Source organism: Pelecanus crispus, chromosome 8, assembly GCF_030463565.1.
Source record: "Pelecanus crispus isolate bPelCri1 chromosome 8, bPelCri1.pri, whole genome shotgun sequence".
Classification (NCBI taxonomy): Eukaryota; Metazoa; Chordata; class Aves; order Pelecaniformes; family Pelecanidae; genus Pelecanus; species Pelecanus crispus.
In genome coordinates, this window is record NC_134650.1 from 37123143 (window position 1) to 37143887 (window position 20745).

General features: G+C 38.6%; 1 protein-coding gene across 3 annotated transcripts in view; it reads right to left on the bottom strand.

The window, feature by feature from the left end:
* The window catches only part of PEPD (peptidase D), a 146091-nt gene that overhangs the window by 53616 nt on the left and 71730 nt on the right, over nucleotides 1–20745 (bottom strand). For all 3 annotated transcript variants that reach the window (XM_075715239.1, XM_075715241.1, XM_075715240.1), the window contains 2 exons: nucleotides 9080–9148; nucleotides 2174–2251 (listed from right to left, as the gene is read on the bottom strand). In XM_075715239.1, the coding sequence (XP_075571354.1) occupies nucleotides 2174–2251; nucleotides 9080–9148 (147 nt within the window). The remainder of the gene's footprint in view (nucleotides 1–2173; nucleotides 2252–9079; nucleotides 9149–20745) is intronic.

Consider the following 20745-nt stretch of genomic DNA (forward strand, 5'->3'; position numbering starts at 1 on the left):
TATGCACATACATGCGCATCTACAATCACTTTAGAAATTTGTAAAAGCATACAGTAAAACCACCCAGGTAGTGCCCTGTCATAATTTGTATGCTGCTAAAGTACGCTAGCTCAACATTTTTTCCAAAATACTGTTTTTAACTGTGGAAAATGAGTGTATTTTTAAATCATCTTTACACAAATGAAATTACTTTTTCTTATACTTTCTCTACTCTCACTTGAGAAAAATACTAAGAAAATCGCATGGAGCAAAGTTTGCTACATGAGTACCAGCCAGTGGGAGAGGCAAGGGCAGAGACTGAAGCTCAGGCGGGTAATCATGCACACAGAGCACTTATTTGCTGAAGCCAATCTACACCTGACAAACTTCATCGCATCAAGACAAAGATGTAACTGGACCGTTTCAGCAAGAGGATGTTTCAAACTAGGTTAAACCTTGTTCTCTTTGTTGAGATGGTTGCAATGTGGGGTTGCAGTCCAGTGGTTTTGAAATGCTTAAGTGAACAATGTACTTGGTAGATTATGCTTTTCTCACATTCAGATATCTGAGGCTAATAAAACCCACACAGTTTTTTAAAGATTTTGCCAATACAGCAGGAAATCTGAGTTTGCGAAGAGTCTTTGTATGTGCTCTTGTGGTTTAGGAAGGACTTCAGCCATCCACTAAACTGCCCTCAGAGACTGTAAGTAAGAGGGTCCTACATACACCCTTCACCCTGCAGTCTCCCAGTAATACTATTCTCTTCCCCATTTAAAGGCCTTAATTTTAAATACAGGACATTATAATGCATTGTGGCATATCTTCTCTCAGTAACATATGCTAAGATTTCCTGTAGGCTACATACTTTTTTTGAAAACTTAATCGAATGCCACAGCCAATACAGTATCATGCTGGTGTGTCCTGCCTGATCAAAAAAACCTCACAGCATATTATCTACTCAAATACAACGTGATCGTAAGTCAAAGCTATTGTCCTGCAATAAATTAACGTTAGTTTGATGGGTTTAGCAAGCTATTCACCACAGATGAAGATAATACATAAAGCATTGTACAAGAAGCTTTTAAAAAAGTTTTTACAGTATTAAAAAGAAATTACCTATCTGCAATTTGGTAAGTTCATTCTGCAGCACCTGCAGATGTGACCAGAACATTAGCCAATGAGGCATATTTTTTCACTTCTGAGATTGAATTTGTTTTCCATAATAGCTTTTGAGCTTATCTATGATAATGCTAATTTGCTTTCCTCCGCACCTTTACATTCAACTGTGAAAATACATACCTGCACCCTTTTTGCACGTGCTACAAAAGTAATCTAATACATACCCTCCACTAAATGTCAGTGATTAACTCCTCCAAAACTAGTTCTGGACTTTTATAAAAGCACCCTTTTTGACCAAAGTCCTAGGAGGTGAAGTACAAAAGCTATATTCTGCTATGTTACACACCACACAATTAGGTTTGTCTTTCAATTTATAGCAATGTATTTGGTGCTTTCATTCACCCTGCTTTTACCTGCAGTGATATTGCAAAGCATGTGGACATGTAATACAAGTAGAGAAAAATTTATGGTATTTGCAACTGTATTATGGCACTGCTAAACTCTAAGCAGAAGCTTTTTAGAAATTTTTGGCACAATACAGAATGAGAAGCACCCTGGCCTAACCTGAACTGAGATGAGTTTGATCTCCTCACACATTCAAAACTCTACTTTCAGGCCGGGGTGTCTGGGTGCACGTAAGCATTTGGAAGAGCTAATCCATATTGCAATTTGATGCAGTTCTTTAGAAGTAGCCAACGCCCGCTCAACCCTCCACCCCACCATCAGAGCTAAGGTTTGGATCTGAGGTTCAAGAGCAAACTCAGACGCCAATTTTTGCAACTGCCCTTGTACTTACAATACAGCCTTTCTTAAACTAAATTCTAAGTGTCTTTGGCACAGAAGTGTTTGAAAACAATCTCTCTTTTCCCTTTCAACTGCAGATGCAGATATACAGGACCTTTGGAAGAAACCAAACTAGTCTGGCATGCAAAATGACAGGCTATTTTAAAGATTTAGACTTTCATCATTATACAGCCATCATTTTACTAATTGAGTCCAAGAGTACATACAATACATGTATGGAAACAGGAGCAGTGTAACAAAAATAGCAAATGAACTCTAACCCTTTACTTACCACAAGTCTCCGTCTTCAATAGTCTTGTCATTCGGGGCTCCAGCATGACCGTAGTGCAAAACAGACGAGTTCTCTCCACTGATAGGCAAAGAGAAAATTCAGCACAATTAATGGAAGAAGAAACATTAACACACACAACATGAGAAGGAACATTGTAAACATCAGTCTATTCACATATTAAGCATGAAATTTTGCAGTCGGTGAGAACTGCCATAGGCCCTGCCCCAGCGTGGGCTGTAATAGCATACCCTGCAGCTCACTCAGCAGAAATGGCTATGGAACAGGCATTTTGCTTTTCTGGCTGCAAGATATGACCTTTCTGCAGAAGGAACTTGGCACAGTTCATATAAATACTTCCCACGTCCATGACAGTGTTAAGGAAGCGGCTACACAAGAGTAATTTTTCAACCTATACCCATTTATTACCTTCTGGATTTTTTTTTAATTACGAAGTGATACGTTTCCCTATTTGAGGTTAAACATTCTGAGGCATAAAAAAACCTAACCTCCACTGGAGTAAAATCTGACATGTTTGAAATGCTCTAGGAGTCATTGGGACAGGAAAAATTCATCTGTCCAATTAAACAGCTCCAGTTCACCTCTGGCATGGCTATGCATGATCTCTGCTGGTGTAGATACACTGCATACTGCTCGGGGAGCATTTGCAGCGTACAATGTCAGCAGCAATAACAGGGATGAGAACCGTCACTCTATTCTTACCTCTTATTAAAAATAAAAGATTTTTATTCCTGGAAACCTTTCAGACTAAACTGCTGATTCACAGGAATAAAACATATCCAGAGAAGGATGGACTCTTGTTCTGTGCTTTTGAAGCTCCACGATCCATTCGGTAACCTATATTTGGCCTTGGCGTTCTCTCTTGTCTACTGATATTCCTCCAGGTCTATCAAACAGCAGTTGAAAGATTGCTAAACATCTCGAGCTCTACCTATTTTTCTTTTACTATTCTCTTCAGATAGATGCTCTCTCTCTTCTTCTCTTCAAAAAGCTAGAAGAATTGCATCCAAAAATACGCTTGTTGGGACAGGGTTACTGCGGCATCTTTCTGACCCCTCCAGCTGGCTTGCCAGTCTGTATCTCACCTTTCATTGAAACCGTACCGGTCATTCTGCTCAAATTTTATTCTTTCAAAGAACAGCTTCATATCTTAGGTGAAAGGAATCTGAGGCTCAATTTCTATGGATCTTTTGTTGTATCTGGAGTAAATGTGCCATCTGACATACTTTTCATATTAGGTTTCTGATACGTGCAATTACAAAAGTAGTAAACATGCACTGTATCCAAAAAGAGATTACCTTCAAGATACATTAAGCACTTGTGATCAATTAGATATTTAATAGATCATTGGTCATTCAGATATAATAATTCCATAAGCAATGATTATGGAGGAGAAAGTAGATGCCACCTTAAGTTTCAGAAGGCTCTCAAACTAAAAGGCTGATCATGTTAATATTTTGAAAGCAATAAGTTTTTATTAAGTATTTTTAGCATATAAGAATCACTATGTAATAAGGCAGTGAAGGACAATGTTTCAGAATCATGGGAATGATTTTCTGATACAAAGTATATTCCTTAAAATTACATGCACACCAAAGGGAAAAATTAAAGTTGTTAAATCAAGAGTTTAAAAACCCCACAGAATTAAGGCTGCAACAGATTTCTTTTGTGATGTTGGTCCAACGGCTTAAGCACAGTTTTACAACTGGCTACTAGCTGGCTGCTTTTTACTTCCTGGATGCCTGACTTGGGAACCTACGCTGTTGTGCAGATAACGAAAAACAGCCCCACAAAGCTTGCACACAAGATGAAGACAGATGTGAGCTTCCTTTTGAGATGTCCTGTCTCCTGGGCACTGGTGGAATAGTTCCTTCCGGCCCCAATTCCAGTTTTCCACACCAGGGCACTTTCAAACTCAGTTTGCTCTGTCTGAAAAAAAGATCTAGAATAGGGCAATGGACTGCAATCAAAAGAAAAAGGCCTTCTGTGCCAGGTGATGTGTATGGTGGGAGCTGTGTTTCCAGCCTCAGCTGTCTCCTTTCACGTGCAGGTGACAGCAGCGGAGACAGCTCCTACCTCTGCGTCGGACTATCAGCCTGACAAGAGGAGGCAGCATCATTTCCAGCCTGAAGAGCTGTTTCCCAGGTGGAGGGCTACAATTTTGGGGGGGGGGGGCACTTGGAAGCAACTGGTATGACCCTGGTGCTATGCACAACACTGTTTGTGAACCCATATATTTGGTGTTTAAGGAAAAACACAAAAATAATTGAAAATCCCCAACATCTGGCATGCACACACACACTCACACACACACGCACTCCATGGCAGTTTGTCAGGATTTCAGCTGCAGATACTATTTTCTTATCTCCCTCTAAAAATGGGGATAAAGCAGGAGAAGCAAATAGCACATGCATATATTTATATCAACTTTTAAAAAATTATCATGAAGCTTAAGGGCATGGGTCCATGCTAATGTATTTGCAGATAGCTTGTTTACTTATCATCATATGCTGGTGCCCTTGGTGCCATATACCATACCAGCTGCATAAACAAGTCATATATTCAAATATGAGCACTGCACAAATGCTTTCAACAATAGACATTGCAAGTACAAAGATGGGGGACTTCTTTTGCACATTTTAATGTAAAGGTTTTAGTTTACAAAATATTTCTGTAAGGTTCAGCACCAACTGTTACAGAAGATGCATGAAAAATCTGTTTTTCAGCACCGTTAGTGAAGCGTCAAGCAGCACGCAATCTTTCTTGGCATTTGAGACTCCTTATCTGTCACGCACATCTTGGCTCTGTTGCGTAAATGGAATCGTACCACGGAGAGCACAGTTGGTGCTGAAGACCAGATATGCACACCATACGCATTTCAGGTTTTTTGTCTGTTTGAAGTGATTGGGGTGCAGAGGTCTGCTCACTTGGGACTGGCTCTGGGTAGGTCCCCTGGGCTGAACACCCATGAGCAAGTGAGGCACAGCAGACCTGCTCCTGAAAGCTCTCCCAGCTGTTTCTTCACCCAAAAGAAATCCAGCATGTGCACTCCAGGACTGGCCCCTGGCTCTGAGCAAAGCCCTGCAGCTGGGGACAAGTGGGAGATCTCGCTTCAGAAATGCACTACTGACCCAAATTAAAACACCGATATGGACACACCTCCAGCCCACTCCTGCCAAGAGGTGCAAGTCCAATCTTCCTCACAGCAAGCATCTTTACCACTGTCCTGAGATGAAGGCAGGAAAGATGCTTTAGGAGCAATGCTACAGAAGTGGCGTACCCACAAGGTAAATGCTACAGCTAGCCAGAAATTGTTCATAATGATTCAGTTAGACTTTCAAGGTGGCTTCAAAACAATTTAAACAAAACCCCAGCCACTGACAAAGCAAATGAGCTTTCTTACAGAAGCTATTTCTTTTCGTTCCAAGGAGCAACACTTGAAAGGTCTGGCATAAGAGTGCCAAAGTTAGGGTTTAAAATGAAGCGCTGTGGGGAGGTGCGGATCAGTGGCAGCTCCACTGCCTTCCTGGAGGTCAGCACCTCTGAAAGCCACCACACGTGGGGATGCTGATGTTTGCCTTCAGGCAGGCAACCTGAAAAATTCTCCAAGAGATTTCTGTGTATCTATTTTTATTCCTTTAATAATTTGCCTCTAACTGGTGCCAAAGACATCTTTGTCACAGAAGGAATTGTATGAAGCGGCGGAAAAGCTGCACATTAACACCGCTAAGAATGCAAACAGTAGGAAGAGATTCAGATTACTAGGAAAGGAAAAAAAGTCACCAAAATACATTTTAGATCAGAAAACACCCTGAAAACAAATGATTAGAAGAAAGAGAAAGAGGATGAATGTCAGCAATATTTTAAGAACAGGACTAAGCTGATCATCAAGCATTACACAAAGTACAGCTATTAGCTCTACATTAAGAACATCTAAAGAAAAACCAGCAGACCATTAACTAAAACAGCAAATTATTTCCATCATGATTTAAATAATAAAATCAATCCAGAAGGAAGCACTAACAGCCTTCTGTCCACTTCTTCATCTAAGAGATGAAATCTTAAAAAGTTGTATTGAAACTAAAGAAAGAAAAACAGATTCACTAAGTATCCTAATCTTATCCAAACAGCTTTACTTATGGTGCACCTCAGGTAGAGGAAGGCATTTTACTGCACTATGTTATTGTTAATCACTGGTATCTCCTGAGACCTGTCATCTGCTGAGAGACATCTGTCAAAAAGATTTGAACCTAAGTCTAAGATTCCACCGTATCAAGTAGCAGCTGACCATGGCTTCTGTGGTGGTTGCAGAGATACTGATGCCTCCACCTCCACCTAACTCCAGTCAGAAACTGTGCCTGGTTACTAGCGGATGCCATCCATCGTAGGGTCACCAGGATACACTGTGCATGTAACTTAACCTTCATTTTCCCCTTTGTAAAAATGGTTACTTGGTACACTAAGACACTGCAATGAATAATTCATTAGCATTTGAACACCACTCGGAAGTCAACACTTTGTAGATTAGTGCTAAATATATCCAAGTACGTTTATCAAATACTACCATTCTCATTTAATTGCACTTACGTGACGTCTGCGCTTCAAACCACTTACAAGCTGACAGTGTTTGAAAGCATCGCTAACTACAGGACTAACCCTGCTATGTGACAACCTGTAATACTAATATATGTGTGTTGTTATTCTCAACTGATTGGAGAGTGAATACATGCAAGTGAATACTTAAAGTATATTTGGTCACACCAAATATTAATTTACCATCTCCTGAAGACTGTAACACTGGACAGGGACAGCAACAAATGCATGCACTCAACGTGTGCCAAGTGATTTATTTCTGTACTGAAATATAGTATTGATTACACTTGATTTCCAGCTTAGTTAGCATCTTTTCTAAAATCTGAATAACAAACTTGTTTTTTATTTAAAGGCATGATTCCCTTCTATGGAAATTACTATTAGGCCTGTAATCTAAAAAGGAAAGATCCCGTCAAAATATCACTGTTGTAAGTGTCAGGAAAACAACAAAACTCAGCATGAATAGAATAAAACATAACTATTCAAAACTCCGAATTGGAAAAGCTATTTTTAATCATAAATGTAGTTAAGTGTAATATTTACAAGGCATGAAATTCGCATGGTAATAAAAATGCCTAGTATTTTTGCCATTATTATGTTAATTGAATTCATCAAATAGATCTATTTACACTCATTTTATTAGGACCTAGCTTAAAACTGTTACTATTATTCCTTCTTACTTCCTCATTCATAGTCAGAATATAGAAATTTACAGACAAAGGCCTTTGTATTCTATCTTACGCAATTTTTTTTTTTTTCAATCAAGTTTGTCTGCACTTTTAATTGTAGTGGTAGGTTACAATGCCAGCTCCCAACTACAACAGCGAGTCACGATATTGTTAGGATCTTGCATTTCAAGGGCAGCCCTTCTCCATGTATTAAATCCTCCAATGGTTCAGAGGCAGCTCAAACACCGCTCCCACGCCCTGCTAAGCCCCTCCAGCATGGTGGGATGAGACACCCAGGAAGCTCCTGTCATGACCCTCTTCTGAACTACTGTTGGGGCTTTCCTCCTCCTGGGTTCCCCGAGTCACGTAACCCCCAAGTCCTAGGTTTTTCAGTCCTGTGGAGAGTTTAGTCTGTCCCCACAGGGTCACAAGGACCCACTACACAAGCATATGGTAGATATTTCTATAGGTTTAGCAAAGCCATTGATGTTCCCTAGCACCCAAACCAGATCCTGCAGCATGGGTTCTGATTTACTGTAAGTGAATGTGAAGTCTATACGGCTGTGAAAAACCATACACAGAGACAACTTGATTTTACCATCACAGCCTGTGACAATACCATAGAGATGGAGTCTCATTTCAATGGGATGTTAATTCTCAAGTTATACGACGGTACTTAAAACAGGAACTTTTCAGACAATTCAGATGCACAATTTGCCATAAAACTGTTCATGCTCCTACTGCAATTTTGCATATAAATTGGAAAATTGCATTTACAAATAAGCAATTAAGTAAACAGCAGAAAGAAGCAAAGATGCTAATTGTCCTTATTACCTCCAAAGCAACATAACATTATTGTCATTAACGTAAAAATTATTTTTTATAAGTGTATGTGACTTCATATGTTTGTTCATGTTGCAAATGTTTGTGAGTAGCAGCAGATCTGCAAGTGGAACATATATACCAACATATATGACTCATCTGTCATATATCTCTGACCAGATTAATTCCGCTGACTAAATAAGATCAATCTCTGCACAAAGCACACAGCTGTCTTTCAACACGAACCCTACACTATTCTCTTGAAATGCTGCAAATTAAAAATGTGCATCTCTACACCTGCAGGGAGAACTTTTATAATACTTTCCCAAATACAATACCTTCAACACTAGCTGTTCAGCAAGAAGACGACAGAGCAAAAAATTTCTAGATTCCAAAAAGATTAGTTTAATCACATCCTAACCTTTGAGGCAAAGAATTTTGAGAATGATATGAAATATTTAATGTGTATTTCAAGGAGAGTATTTCTGAGCAAGAGAATAGCTCTGAAGCCCTTCTCCATAATCCTATTTAATAAAAAAGCCAATTGCAGCACGGATGTGAGCATAAACATGATCTTGGCAGTAGCAGAAATCACTGGGGAATCTCTTGAGCGTAGCAGAATCTGTAACCGAGTTATTTCTTTAAGACACAGCACTAGCCACCTTTCTTTGGCTTTTCCAGAGTTCAAACCTCACTCTGGGGCACTTGCAAACACATCATTTGCCTAAAAGGAACAATTTTACAAATATCCAGTGGGAAACCGACCACAAAGACTGCAACAGTTCAGTATAAACCATCAACTTACCTGCCACAGATGCAAGTGTAGGAAGTGTGGCGCATGCCACCTCGAGCATAGCAGAAGTGCTGGAACAGGCTGCAAAGAAAGAAAGGTGGTAATTAATAATATATTCAAAACTACCACAAGACAGGGAGGAAAGCAAGTCTTGCTTGAGTACAGCTGTGTTGGTGCAAATCCCCAGCTCGCCGACGAGGCTCTCTGCCCACTTCTGCTCAGCTGAGCACTCAAATCCACCCACATCCACAGCTCAGCAGTCCTGCAGAGCATCACGCGATTTCCACAACGCCCGTTAAGCAACTCTGCAGCAGAGAAGAGGGGCTTGAGTGCATCTCGGTAACTTCAAATGGCAAATTGCTTTCCTTAACAACTCAACATAGAAAGGCAAATTGTTGTTGGCAAAAGGTAGTTCATCTGACCATAGAATGAACAGGATGGTAACAGTTAAATGCTGAAGCTGGCCAAACTCTGCGAAGTGGAGTTGGGAAAACCACTTCTTGCTGCATTTCCTTATTTTCAACCCTGCTGCCTTCCGTCTATGGCATGTAGATTCAGGAAAAGCGAAGTCCAACCAACCTTTCACAGGGAAGGAGCTTGACAGACAGGGCAAAGCTCTTCTTCAAAATAATTTCAGCAGAGGCTCTCTCATTTTTATCACCTCACTGATACCCTCTGCCGAAAGCTGAACTAAATATCCCTACGTATGTGTGAAGCCTGAATTGCATCTGACCGTACTGTGCACCCTCCTCTCCAGACAAGCCAGCAGAGCTCTCTGATTACGTCAAGCCAGGCAGTTTCTGCTAGCATCATGGTCCGTGCTGGAATGGATGGTCTCATGTTTTCTTGTCTGTAGCACAACAGACACAGAGAAAACATAAGACCATTCAATTTCAGACTGTGGTACCTAAATACCTCTATGATCTTCTCCTGCCCAAACATGGAAAAAAATTAACACAGACTCAATCCCAGCAGCAAGAAGATAACGCGGTAACATTAGGCTGAGTCCTCAACAACCTATAAAGAACATTACAACACAACATTGTTTGCTTTTGTGTGTGTGAGGGACAGGACCGGGAAGGGAAGGGAGAGCAGCCCTGTGCTCTCCAACAGTGTTCCTCTTGCAATGCCGTCCTGCTGGAGGAGCTGTTTGGCCTTAAAAGCATTAAAACATTTTTGTCTTCACTGTCAAAGTCCCCTTCACATGAGGGCAGATGTGCCCAAAGCACAATTAATATAGGATTAGGTGCTTTAAGAGCTAAGCACATACCATGCATCCTTTTATTCTTTTTGAAATATGCTCTAATTACAATCCAATTCCCTTTAATACTGAATGGATTTCAAAAACTCATTTGTTGTAATACTGAAATCATTTCATTAACACAGAGTGATAATGGTGCTATTCAAAGAATAGAGATGTTGTGATTTTGTCCTTCTGCAGCAGCAAGCCACAGAACACAATTCAAATTCTTTGAAGGCTATGAAAGACATTACATGCTTGTAAATCCAAACCAGATTTTAAACTTACACAAAATGACAGTATTTAAAGAGAAACAAAACAAAACATACAAATTAATCAAGGAAAAAGAAAAGCCTACATTTAGAGACTTAGTAGGGAGAACCAGTTTACAAGATCTCTTTTCTGCTCAAAATACTGTAGTTTTACAAGGTAGAAATACTAATTTTGTATTGCCCCAGAAACCAGTAATGGCAAAGACTAGGTCAAATGACAGCGAAGCTAAAGAGAAAGTCTGACACAAGTGAGAACAGAGCAGAGGTATCAGTAAATTGAGCTAATACAAATTTATCACCTAAACTGCCATTTGCTCTGATGCAGACATTTTTTCCCCTGAATGGACCTTTCATATGGAAACACAGTTACAGATCTGCTCTCCCTTAGCATGCTTGCAGGCAAGGTTTACTCTGTAAGACACCACACTATGCACAAACATAGTGCACAATAACATATTATACTGTTACACATGTATAGTTACATTTTAGGAAGCAACTTTTAGTGTATTTTATAGACCCTTCACCTTAAATGATAGAATAAACTATCTCCTCTAGACAGCAACCTTCAGTAACATTCTAAAGACCTTTAAAAATGAAATAATGAATGTTGTAAACATCTTTCCATCATCAGTGATGCAGGGACAGCAGGGTTTATTTTTCCATATGACAACTGATCACATATTCATGGTTGCAATTTATATGAAACTGTGCAGACAAGTAACAGTATTCACCTTTTGCAGTACTCCCCAATTAGCAGTAAAAAGTGGTAAATAAATTAAGACATGCTTCATATAATCCAGCTGTTGCCTGAACTTTCTGTTTTCTAAAAAAGGAACCTGATTGTTTCATCAAACATTACGGACTTTCTTTTAAGAGTAAGTAAGAAGTGGCTGTTTATGTGATTGAGCTGAAGATAGTACAACTTTGCCAGGTAATGAGTTTTCTGCTAGTAAAACTACTCACATCACTTTTTTTGAATTTACTTTTTCGGGCTATGACTCATTAGAAACATGTTCATGCAGTTGGAAAAAAATCCAACATTTCTACCAGAGACAGCCAACATCCTTGTATAACATGTCTTAAATAAGTGAAGGACTGCATATCCCTTTAGTGGCAAATGCTGGCTTTTCAAAGCTGAAAAATGTATATACAGAATTAGAGAAGCTGCCAGTACTTTGTAGTTAAAATCCTGGTTCCACTGAGGTTAATGCAGATTCTGCCACTAGACTTCTTCACACCAGGGTTTTACTGTCTACACACTGCAAGAATCTTTATCCAAAAGCGCAATACAAAAGTATAACGTCTGAAATAGTTGGATGGAATATGATTTAATCTGGCACTCCATATATATTGCAAATATCGCATCTTGAACTTTGCCTGGTCTTTTTGATTGGAGGATATGTGTGTTTAGGCAGTTTTATGTTGTTGCTCGATGCTTTGCCGTGAGCTTTTAATGCAACCAACACAGCTACAAAAGTTAAGCACCTTCTTTATCTTCTCCTTCTTTCATGGGCTTCAAAGCTTCCTGTCATGTTTTATGCAATATTTCCCTGAAGGGTGTATGTATTACTTACCATGCACGTACTACCTTGGTGGTTTATACAGATCAGCCATTGCTGTATTTGCATGTCAGATGTTACCTTTTAAATGCATACAGCTTGCTTTAAGCTGGCATGGGTTTTGCATTGCTTTTGAAACAATTTTTTTTTTTTTTTTTTAAATGTAGAGGTACATCCTGGGTTTGGTGCTTTTTCTTTTTGCCAAAAACATCAGCTTCTTTGACTGACTGACACTATGTGGAGACTGAAGGTAGTTTTAAAAACCACACTGTTTTTTCCATTAACTTAAAAAAGAGCAAGTATTAACTGCCATCAAGTCAAGTAAATCTGACATGACTGCACTTGCCCCAACCCTTGTAAATTTGTTGAGGCACAAGACAGTGTTATCCCCACTGCTCTGCCAATTCTTGACTACCCTATTGACTATACTGACTTGAGAGAAGAAAACTCTGCTTTCAGAAACAATGGGCTCTTCATCATTAGAAATAACACAAAAAGTATATACTTGCTATTTTTGAGATCTTATGGAGTATTGCATCCAAATAAAACTCCAGAATGCTTAGAAAGCCTCAACTTCAAAACAGCCTAAAAAGCCATTAAAGTAAAACCTGCTATGGATAGTCTTTCTAACAAATTTTAAGAACTGCTGTGACAATGATGCCTGTGTCTTATGTTCGTCTTTGGTCCAGTTTCTACTTCTATCTAATACACACTGACAATTACAATCAGATCTGTGCTATGAATGTAAATTGAATCAAATAAGTAGTGTAATGCCAACAGTTTTCCTAACTTAAGTGGATTTACGGAAAAAAGGCACTTAAAGCAGGAGGGATAGAAACTATTTGTACTGGCTTCCCTCACACTTTCTGCTTATTTTCAGATCTTCGTCATCACTAGAATACAATATATTCATACACACTCAGTAGAGTGTGACTTTTATTTCCCAAAAGAAGTAAACAAGTAATCTCTAATTTTAATTCTTGTCATCAGCTCTTCTTGAGTTATAACAAATATTTCTAAGAAAACCGCATTTTATATTTCTCAGCTATTCACTCCCAAAACCAAGACACTTCCAGATCAAAAAGGTTCAATTTCTAAATAAAAATCCAACTGAGTACTTTGGCCTATATCTTACAAAACAGGTAAAAACTGTAATTACAGAAAATGCAGTAAGTATGGAGAAAAGAAAGATAGGGAATAAAAAGTGGCAAGATTATCTGACAGAAAAAAAAAACCTATTAAAAACTTAAGCCAAGTTTCTGTAACATTGCCCAATACATTCCTCAGTAGCATCTTCCGATGGCTCCTCTACCCCAGCCCCACATCCTTAGTAACTATAGCGTAGCGCTGCAGAACAAGACATGCACATCACTTTGGGATGGAGGAAAAATTACTCATTCCAAGGTTTGCCATGAAGGAGAACCAAAACCAATTAATAACCCTGTTCACTACTCCCAGATGCTGGAGCCATGTCAAGAACACCTGCTGGATACTGGTAGTTCAGGAACCAGATTTTTAGATCATGTATCAGAGAGATCTGCTGTCAGAAACACAACTTGCCTTGTGAAGCACACAATGTATGGAAGAGTCAAGGACACTCATGGGTCAACATCTCATTAAGGTGTTTACATTGAAAATATACTTATAGAAAAAATTTTCACACTGGATCACTCACTGGTTTGAGGATGTTTCAGATCCACAATAATTTCCTCAGTGCACCTTTGAGAAAGTTGCCTCCTAATAAAAAGAAACCTTTACACACTTCAAAAATACTATTCTTTGAATACAGCCCTTGAGACTTGCCTTGAAATGCAAGCAGGTGGTTTTGAACTATAAATTGGAAACCACAGCAGCTTAAGGGAATTCTGTACAGAACCTGGGAGGATTTTCTGTAGGGTTTTTTTTTTTTTTTATTAGTACAGTTGGAAGACGTAGGTGAATATCTATTAGTTATCTGTGCACTGAATTACTTTTGAATTACAACTAGAACATGCCCTTATGCTTTTGTACTGTGTAAATACCAAGCCTAGCCATGAGACAGGCTAAAATCCAAAGCTTTTTTAAAGAATTCACAAAAGGCCAAATTTTCCAAAGCTGATCTCTCTATTTATACCAGGACTGAAAGCCACTGTTTTGATCATTTAGACACATAAATATCTTCACATGAGAAAGCTATAAAGCCCAAATAACACAAAATTGTTAAGCCACAGTAAATATAATTTGTCCATGATATCTAAAGTATTTATACTAAGCATCAAACTAGGCTGGAAGAACCGTGCACACAGGGAGGAAGAGGAGACATCAGTAACCATCCATCAGTCGATATACAAGCAAGGTGAGCAGTGCTTCCTTTAATCCCACACTAGGTACTGTGAGGTTCTTAAATAGAGAGCATTTTTCTTTGTTAACCAATTTACTTTGGTAAGGTCATTTATTTTCCATGGACAACTAGATGCTTTAAGGTTTAGTTTATCTAATCCTATTTTCATTTAGTTCACAATACAACATTGCAGTATTGCAAAATATATCTGAGGCTGTTTTAATACAAAAAGAAGTCAGTATTTCATCACAAAAGAGGGGAGTGGAGAAGACTAGGAGAAATAATCCAGTTTACTATTAATGAACAAATAGTGGATTACAAACTTGTATCAGAACAAGAAAATTAGCACTATGAGGAGATGAGCAAGGGTTTCTTCTACACCTCGGAGACAATATCATTAAATATTTATGAAAGCAATGTTATTATTTAAATGGTCTACATGACTGGAAATAGTTTAGAACAGAACTTACTGCTCCATGAACAACAGGAAACAAAACCACTTCTATGCATTGACTTCTTAAACCTAACTGTGTACGCTACTTCTAATGAAAATTTTAGAGATTCAAACCCTTGTCTGGGTTATTTTGCATGCTCATGGAGTAGAGCTGCTGAAGCTTACTATCAACCACAAATACTGAAAGTAGCTATACTTTGAAGCATCTCCATTTAAAATTGTCCTCATTTGTATCATGCACAAGCAGAAATAACGGGTTTTTTTTTTTAAATTTTGATCCTTCTGTATTCCAACATCTAGATTCTGTTATCATTTTTCGTGCGTTTTCTTTAACTAAGTTATTTTTATTTATATGCAGCAAACTAGGTAACAACAGGTCCTTAGAAAACAAAAATGTTATTTGAATTCAGCAGGGATAGAAGAACTATAACTTTAGCAAGCAGGTATGACACATGAAACTGGCAGCATATTAATGTAGCTACAGTGCAGAACATCTATTACGAAATAAGGAAAAGCTGTGTAGAAGCAGCATAGAAGTGAGTGGTCTCACCTTTGTAATCAAAAATTCGGGTTGGTATTTCTAAATGCGCTACTTCTCTGTACTAAAATGGATGACAAGCTAGAGCTCAGGGCAGGAACAGAGGGTAAGATTACCCCAAAATGCAGAGATGTTTTAAGAATACAAAACACCACAGATCAGAAGGAATGCCATTCCTTCAGGAAACAAAGCCCACCGAGGCAAAGCCATTTCACCAGCCATTAATGCTACCTGGAAACCAGGCATTAAACAGAAAGTCCATAAATAATACAAAACTCAGCACTGTCACATATGTCATATATGATTTGCAATGATTGAAGGTAATTGATAATCTCAGTTCAAGAACAGAGAGTTTAGGTGAGGGGTAATTAGCATTTTAATTGCATAATTGGGAATTATAAATTACCTGTCTCATGTAAAGAATAACTGAAGAGATTACATGACGTTAGCTGGTATTTCATCTTTTTGGCTAAACTACACAGGTTGGTGAATTTAGAGAATCTGGAATTGCATTTTCCTCACACACATACACACATTTTCTTTTTGTTTTTTAATTTCATGGCTGTGCTTTTATTGCCACAGTTAACTTCTCCACATGAAGTAAGTTCTCCCCCATCATTTTGCAAACCTAAAATTTCTGAGTAATTTTTTGGGACAGAGAACAAAGAAACAACATAACTCTATGATACCGCAGTAGTTTAAGAATGCCTGTGGAATTACCTCCTCTTCTCCCTCCCAGACAGATCGACATAAGTTTCTTCTAACAGCTCTGTTTGAATTTAAATCAATTTTTTTTTTTCCAGTATGAGGGAAGGGCAAGAGTTATAACAGATGCAGTTTTAAAGAAGTACATATACCCACTCTCACTTGATTTATCTTTCATCTAATTCTATGCTGGTGCGACATTTCCCTACCTCACTGTGAAAATTCATCAAATTATGCATTTTCACAGGAGTTCAGCTAACCTGTTTCATTACCAACGTTCAAATGCAAACAATGATTCTGTAAGTCTATAACCTCACACTCAGCTGCTGCTTTTCCAGAAGCTTGGCAAGACAACTGAACAGGTACCCTAAAGATAGGACAGTTGCCAGAGTGCTCTGCAAATAGACCTTTTCAGTAAGTCAATCTTCAAATTAACACTCAAGAAGCCTTTTAAGGAAGTCTTCAAATATGGTTGTCAATTCATTATTTTCGTGAAACTCTTTTAACTCTACTTGAAAAAAATCACCTATCATTTGTCAGAACTATTTGATTCATCTGCATAAAAACCGGTTGACTTACGGATTCAAATATTATGACTACTGAACTATTGAAATCCTTACAGTTACTGTTTCATAGCAATTAAGCTGATGAAGATATTCGTAGTACAAACCTGCAAGGATTTTAACGTTAATTCTGACAAACTTACAAGTCAAGGTCTACCTCACTTTGTTTTTTTCCTATGCAGAAGCTCAACCTGCAGTAAGCGTGTGCTGTCAGCAGAGGAACACGCCTCTTCCAGAGCTGTGAAATCTGCCAAGGGGCTGTTACAGAGAATACAGATAAGGTTTACCCTAAGGATTGCATCAGAGCTCCGGTGAGTCAAAGAAACACCATGAAGTAACTGACAGAAAAAGCATAAATAGTACAAGAGATTGCCATCACGGAGACTCCAGCTATGATTAGACCATTGCAAGTAATGAAATTGAATTGATTTGAATAACCATCCCTGCAGCTGAGAGCAAACAGACCCTGCGTGCAATTCTGGAGTCTGCTGCAACAGCAAGAAAAACAGTCAGTCTTCAGCTGCCCTCCAGCTGGGTGGTTCAATACTGGCACCAGGGAGAACACAGAGCATGCATTTTAAGGTGGGAACTTGTCCTTCTCCTACACTGTGATAACATAACCTTCTGTATGTTGCTTCATGCTCCTGCCTGCCTCTAAGTCTGGAACTCCCCATCTGTTGTACTCAGGTAGCTACCACAGCAGCAGGATCTCCTCATGCCCTGCTCCTGCACAGCGATGTGGAAGCTATAAAACCTTGAACCCAGCATTTATTTTCATCCATTTTCTACAGCAGAAGGATTTTTAAATGAATTTTCCATCTTCACCAAATGCATAAATGGGAAACAGATCCCACTGCCACGCTACAAAGCAACGATCATTAAGAATGGTCTCTGTTTTATTTCTTGAACGATTCTGAAGTCCACCTAGAGTCATGTCCATTAGTAAGAAGGCAGAACTAAGTTCTGCACTGGTCTAAATTTCATACTTAATCTAATATTATGGAAAGAGATGGCATGAAATTTTCCTAGACTCATGGCTCCATTTCCAGCTCTAATAATTCTAGATCTCAATTGGCATATTTTAAATTAAATTTTTTGTACTTTAAACCTATTTATCAACAGCTAATTAATGAGGTCTAAATCCTTTGATGACAGAATGATTAAACTGCATTTTAACTAATCCATCTTTAATTAAAATGCTGCCAGCAAACCATTTCTGGATGTGTAAAAAGGACACATTTATAGATGCTCACTCTTTAACTATGCATTATGTAAAGCCAATAATTAGAAGAACTCATGATTTCAATTATATTTTAATTACTGTTACATATAAAACATGCTTTAATAGATGTAATGCAATACATTTTCTTTCTTTACAACCTACTAATCATTCCTATTGGGGTGACAACCAAATAAAAGGAAGTTTAATATATGCACTAGTACAGGAATCTTGTTTGAGCTTTGAGCCAATTCTCTCTCCGTTTCTTCTTTGCAGCAGAAAGGTACTTAATTATCTCCAAACCTAAAACACAAATGAATCCCTATAAATCCCTGTTAAAACTCTAAAAGGAGATTAGCGGTAACTGACCATAATAAAGAGAAATGCTTTACCCTTATTATTAAACTTGTATGTCTTTGAACTTATTCAACTCAAAACACAAGGCTACTAAAAACCCACTAGTTAAGGAAAAAATACAAGGTGACATCTGTACAGATTTTCCTACTTCTTTCCTTTACTAGTTTTAAGAAACAACACAAATCAAGAGATGCTTTAATTATTGCAGGAGCCATCAATTTTCATTTATTTATGTAGGGTACCTCTGTGCCGCCGTCTGGGAGGGGAGGGTGGTAGATGAACATAATGTGATGACTGCAGCCAACTCCCCATTATCTGCATTAATGGCAGGCTGAGACTTATAAATATTTAAGTGATGGAAGTTTAACTGTTCTTTACTATGGCTAAGTCAGTTTTTAATGCAAATATGGAACAAATTATTTCTTTCTGAATCACAGAGAATATAGAGAGCTGGTCAGGAACACTCAATATCCTGTAGCAATTCAACCTTTAAAATTGCATGTTATTACAATAGATTTTTTTTTTCCTGAGAAAACCTAAAATGTGATAAATTACAGCTATTAAACATGTTTCTACACTCTGCATGTTCCAAGTAGTTGTATAACACAGAAAATTCAGTCTTAGGGTTTTGCTGCTTTCAGTGATCTGAATCTGGCGTGAGGAAACTAATAAGCTTATGGCAGAAGCCTGCTTAATTTACCCATTAAATTGTACTTTACAAATATTCAAAAAGGTGTATTACGTTATTTCTACCGACTCAGATATGTTAAATTTGATTTTCATAAGCTGATTTCTACTGTTTGGATAGATTGATGAAATTGCTGATATTTCAGTTTATTTCAAGTTTTCTCTAAAAAATATTTAGCATTTAACAAACTCTGATAGTAAGATGCTTTCACATCACAGGCACCTATGATGAAGTCACTGAACACATGGATATTGAAATATCTGCACAAGACTTAAGCTGCTGCATAGTTTGATTTACATAAATCCTCTCCTCTCATTTCCCTTTTTGTCTGTTCCTGCTTACAGACCAGACTCCTGGGGGCAGGGAATATGTTTTACTACCTGTTGTGGTTTAGTCCCAGCCAGCAACTAAGCACCACGCAGCCGCTTGCTCACTCCCCCTGCCCCGATGGGATGGGGGAGAGAATCAGAGGAGTAAGAGTGAGAAACACTCCTGGGTTGAGATAAGAACAGTTTAATAATTGAAATAAAGTAAAACGGTAATGATAATAATAACAATATAATAATGATGATGATGATGATAATAATATACAAAGCAAGTGATGCACAATGCAATTGCTCACCACCTGCCGACCGATACCCAGCCAGTTCCCGAGCAGCGATCGCTGCCCCCTGGCCAACTCCCCCCAGTTTCTATACTGGGCATGACACCATATGGTATGGAATAGCCCTATGGCCAGGTTGGGTCAGCTGGCCTGGCTGTGCCCCCTCCCAGCTTCTTGTGCACCTGGCAGAGCAGGGGAAGCTGAAAAGTCCTTGACTGGTGTCAGCACTGCTTAGCAACAACTAAACCATCAGTGTGTTATCAACATTCTTCTCATCCTAAATCCAAAACACAGCACTACGCCTGCTACTAGGAAGAAAATTAACTCTATCCCAGACGAAACCAGAACACTACCTTATGAAGTGCACTGCCCATTTATATTCTGATGAAATAACAAGAACAACAGCTTACTATGAAGAGTATATGAACTGTATCTCCTTGAGAGAGAGTGTACCTGGAAAGTTCATTTTGAATATTTAAGTATTCATACTTAACAGATGTCAAGAATAAATGCTGATGTGGCAACATGCTTTATCAAGGTTTATCAAGAACACTCCCTACTTTTTAAAAGATTACAGTAGATCTACCTTGGAAAAAAACCCCAACTCTTATATTTATTAAATATGGCATCCAATTGCTGTTCCACCATGTCAGCAGTCTTGTAGCGCCAACACAAGTGACACACAGACAAATGAGACTGTACGTCCTCACATCACCTGTACTCCCAAACCGTTAATGTTTTTACTGTCCCTTATGGTGCCTCCCCAGTATGAGGCCATGGACAAATATGTTTAAGGACTGCATATACAGTAATATTAAATGAGAAGAAACATTCAAGAAGAAATATTTTAGCTGTTAGAAGCGCTGGGGAAGGACAGTAATAAGGCCAATACCAGAAATAACATTATGATAGAAGCTAATCAGATATATATGGATGAAAGCAACAGGTTGTCCTACTTTCAATTTAATTTCCTGAAGTATTTAAATGCTAACTACAGAAACTGCTTTTGTTTTAAGATGGCACTTTGGCCAGTAAGTGCTATGATTTCCTTCTCTGTTTACAGAGACTTTCTACCAAAACAAGGAAACAGCACGCAAAGGCCAGCTGCTGACTTGCTTTCATGCTGAGCAGCTCTAGTACACTGGAGTAACGCGGGGTG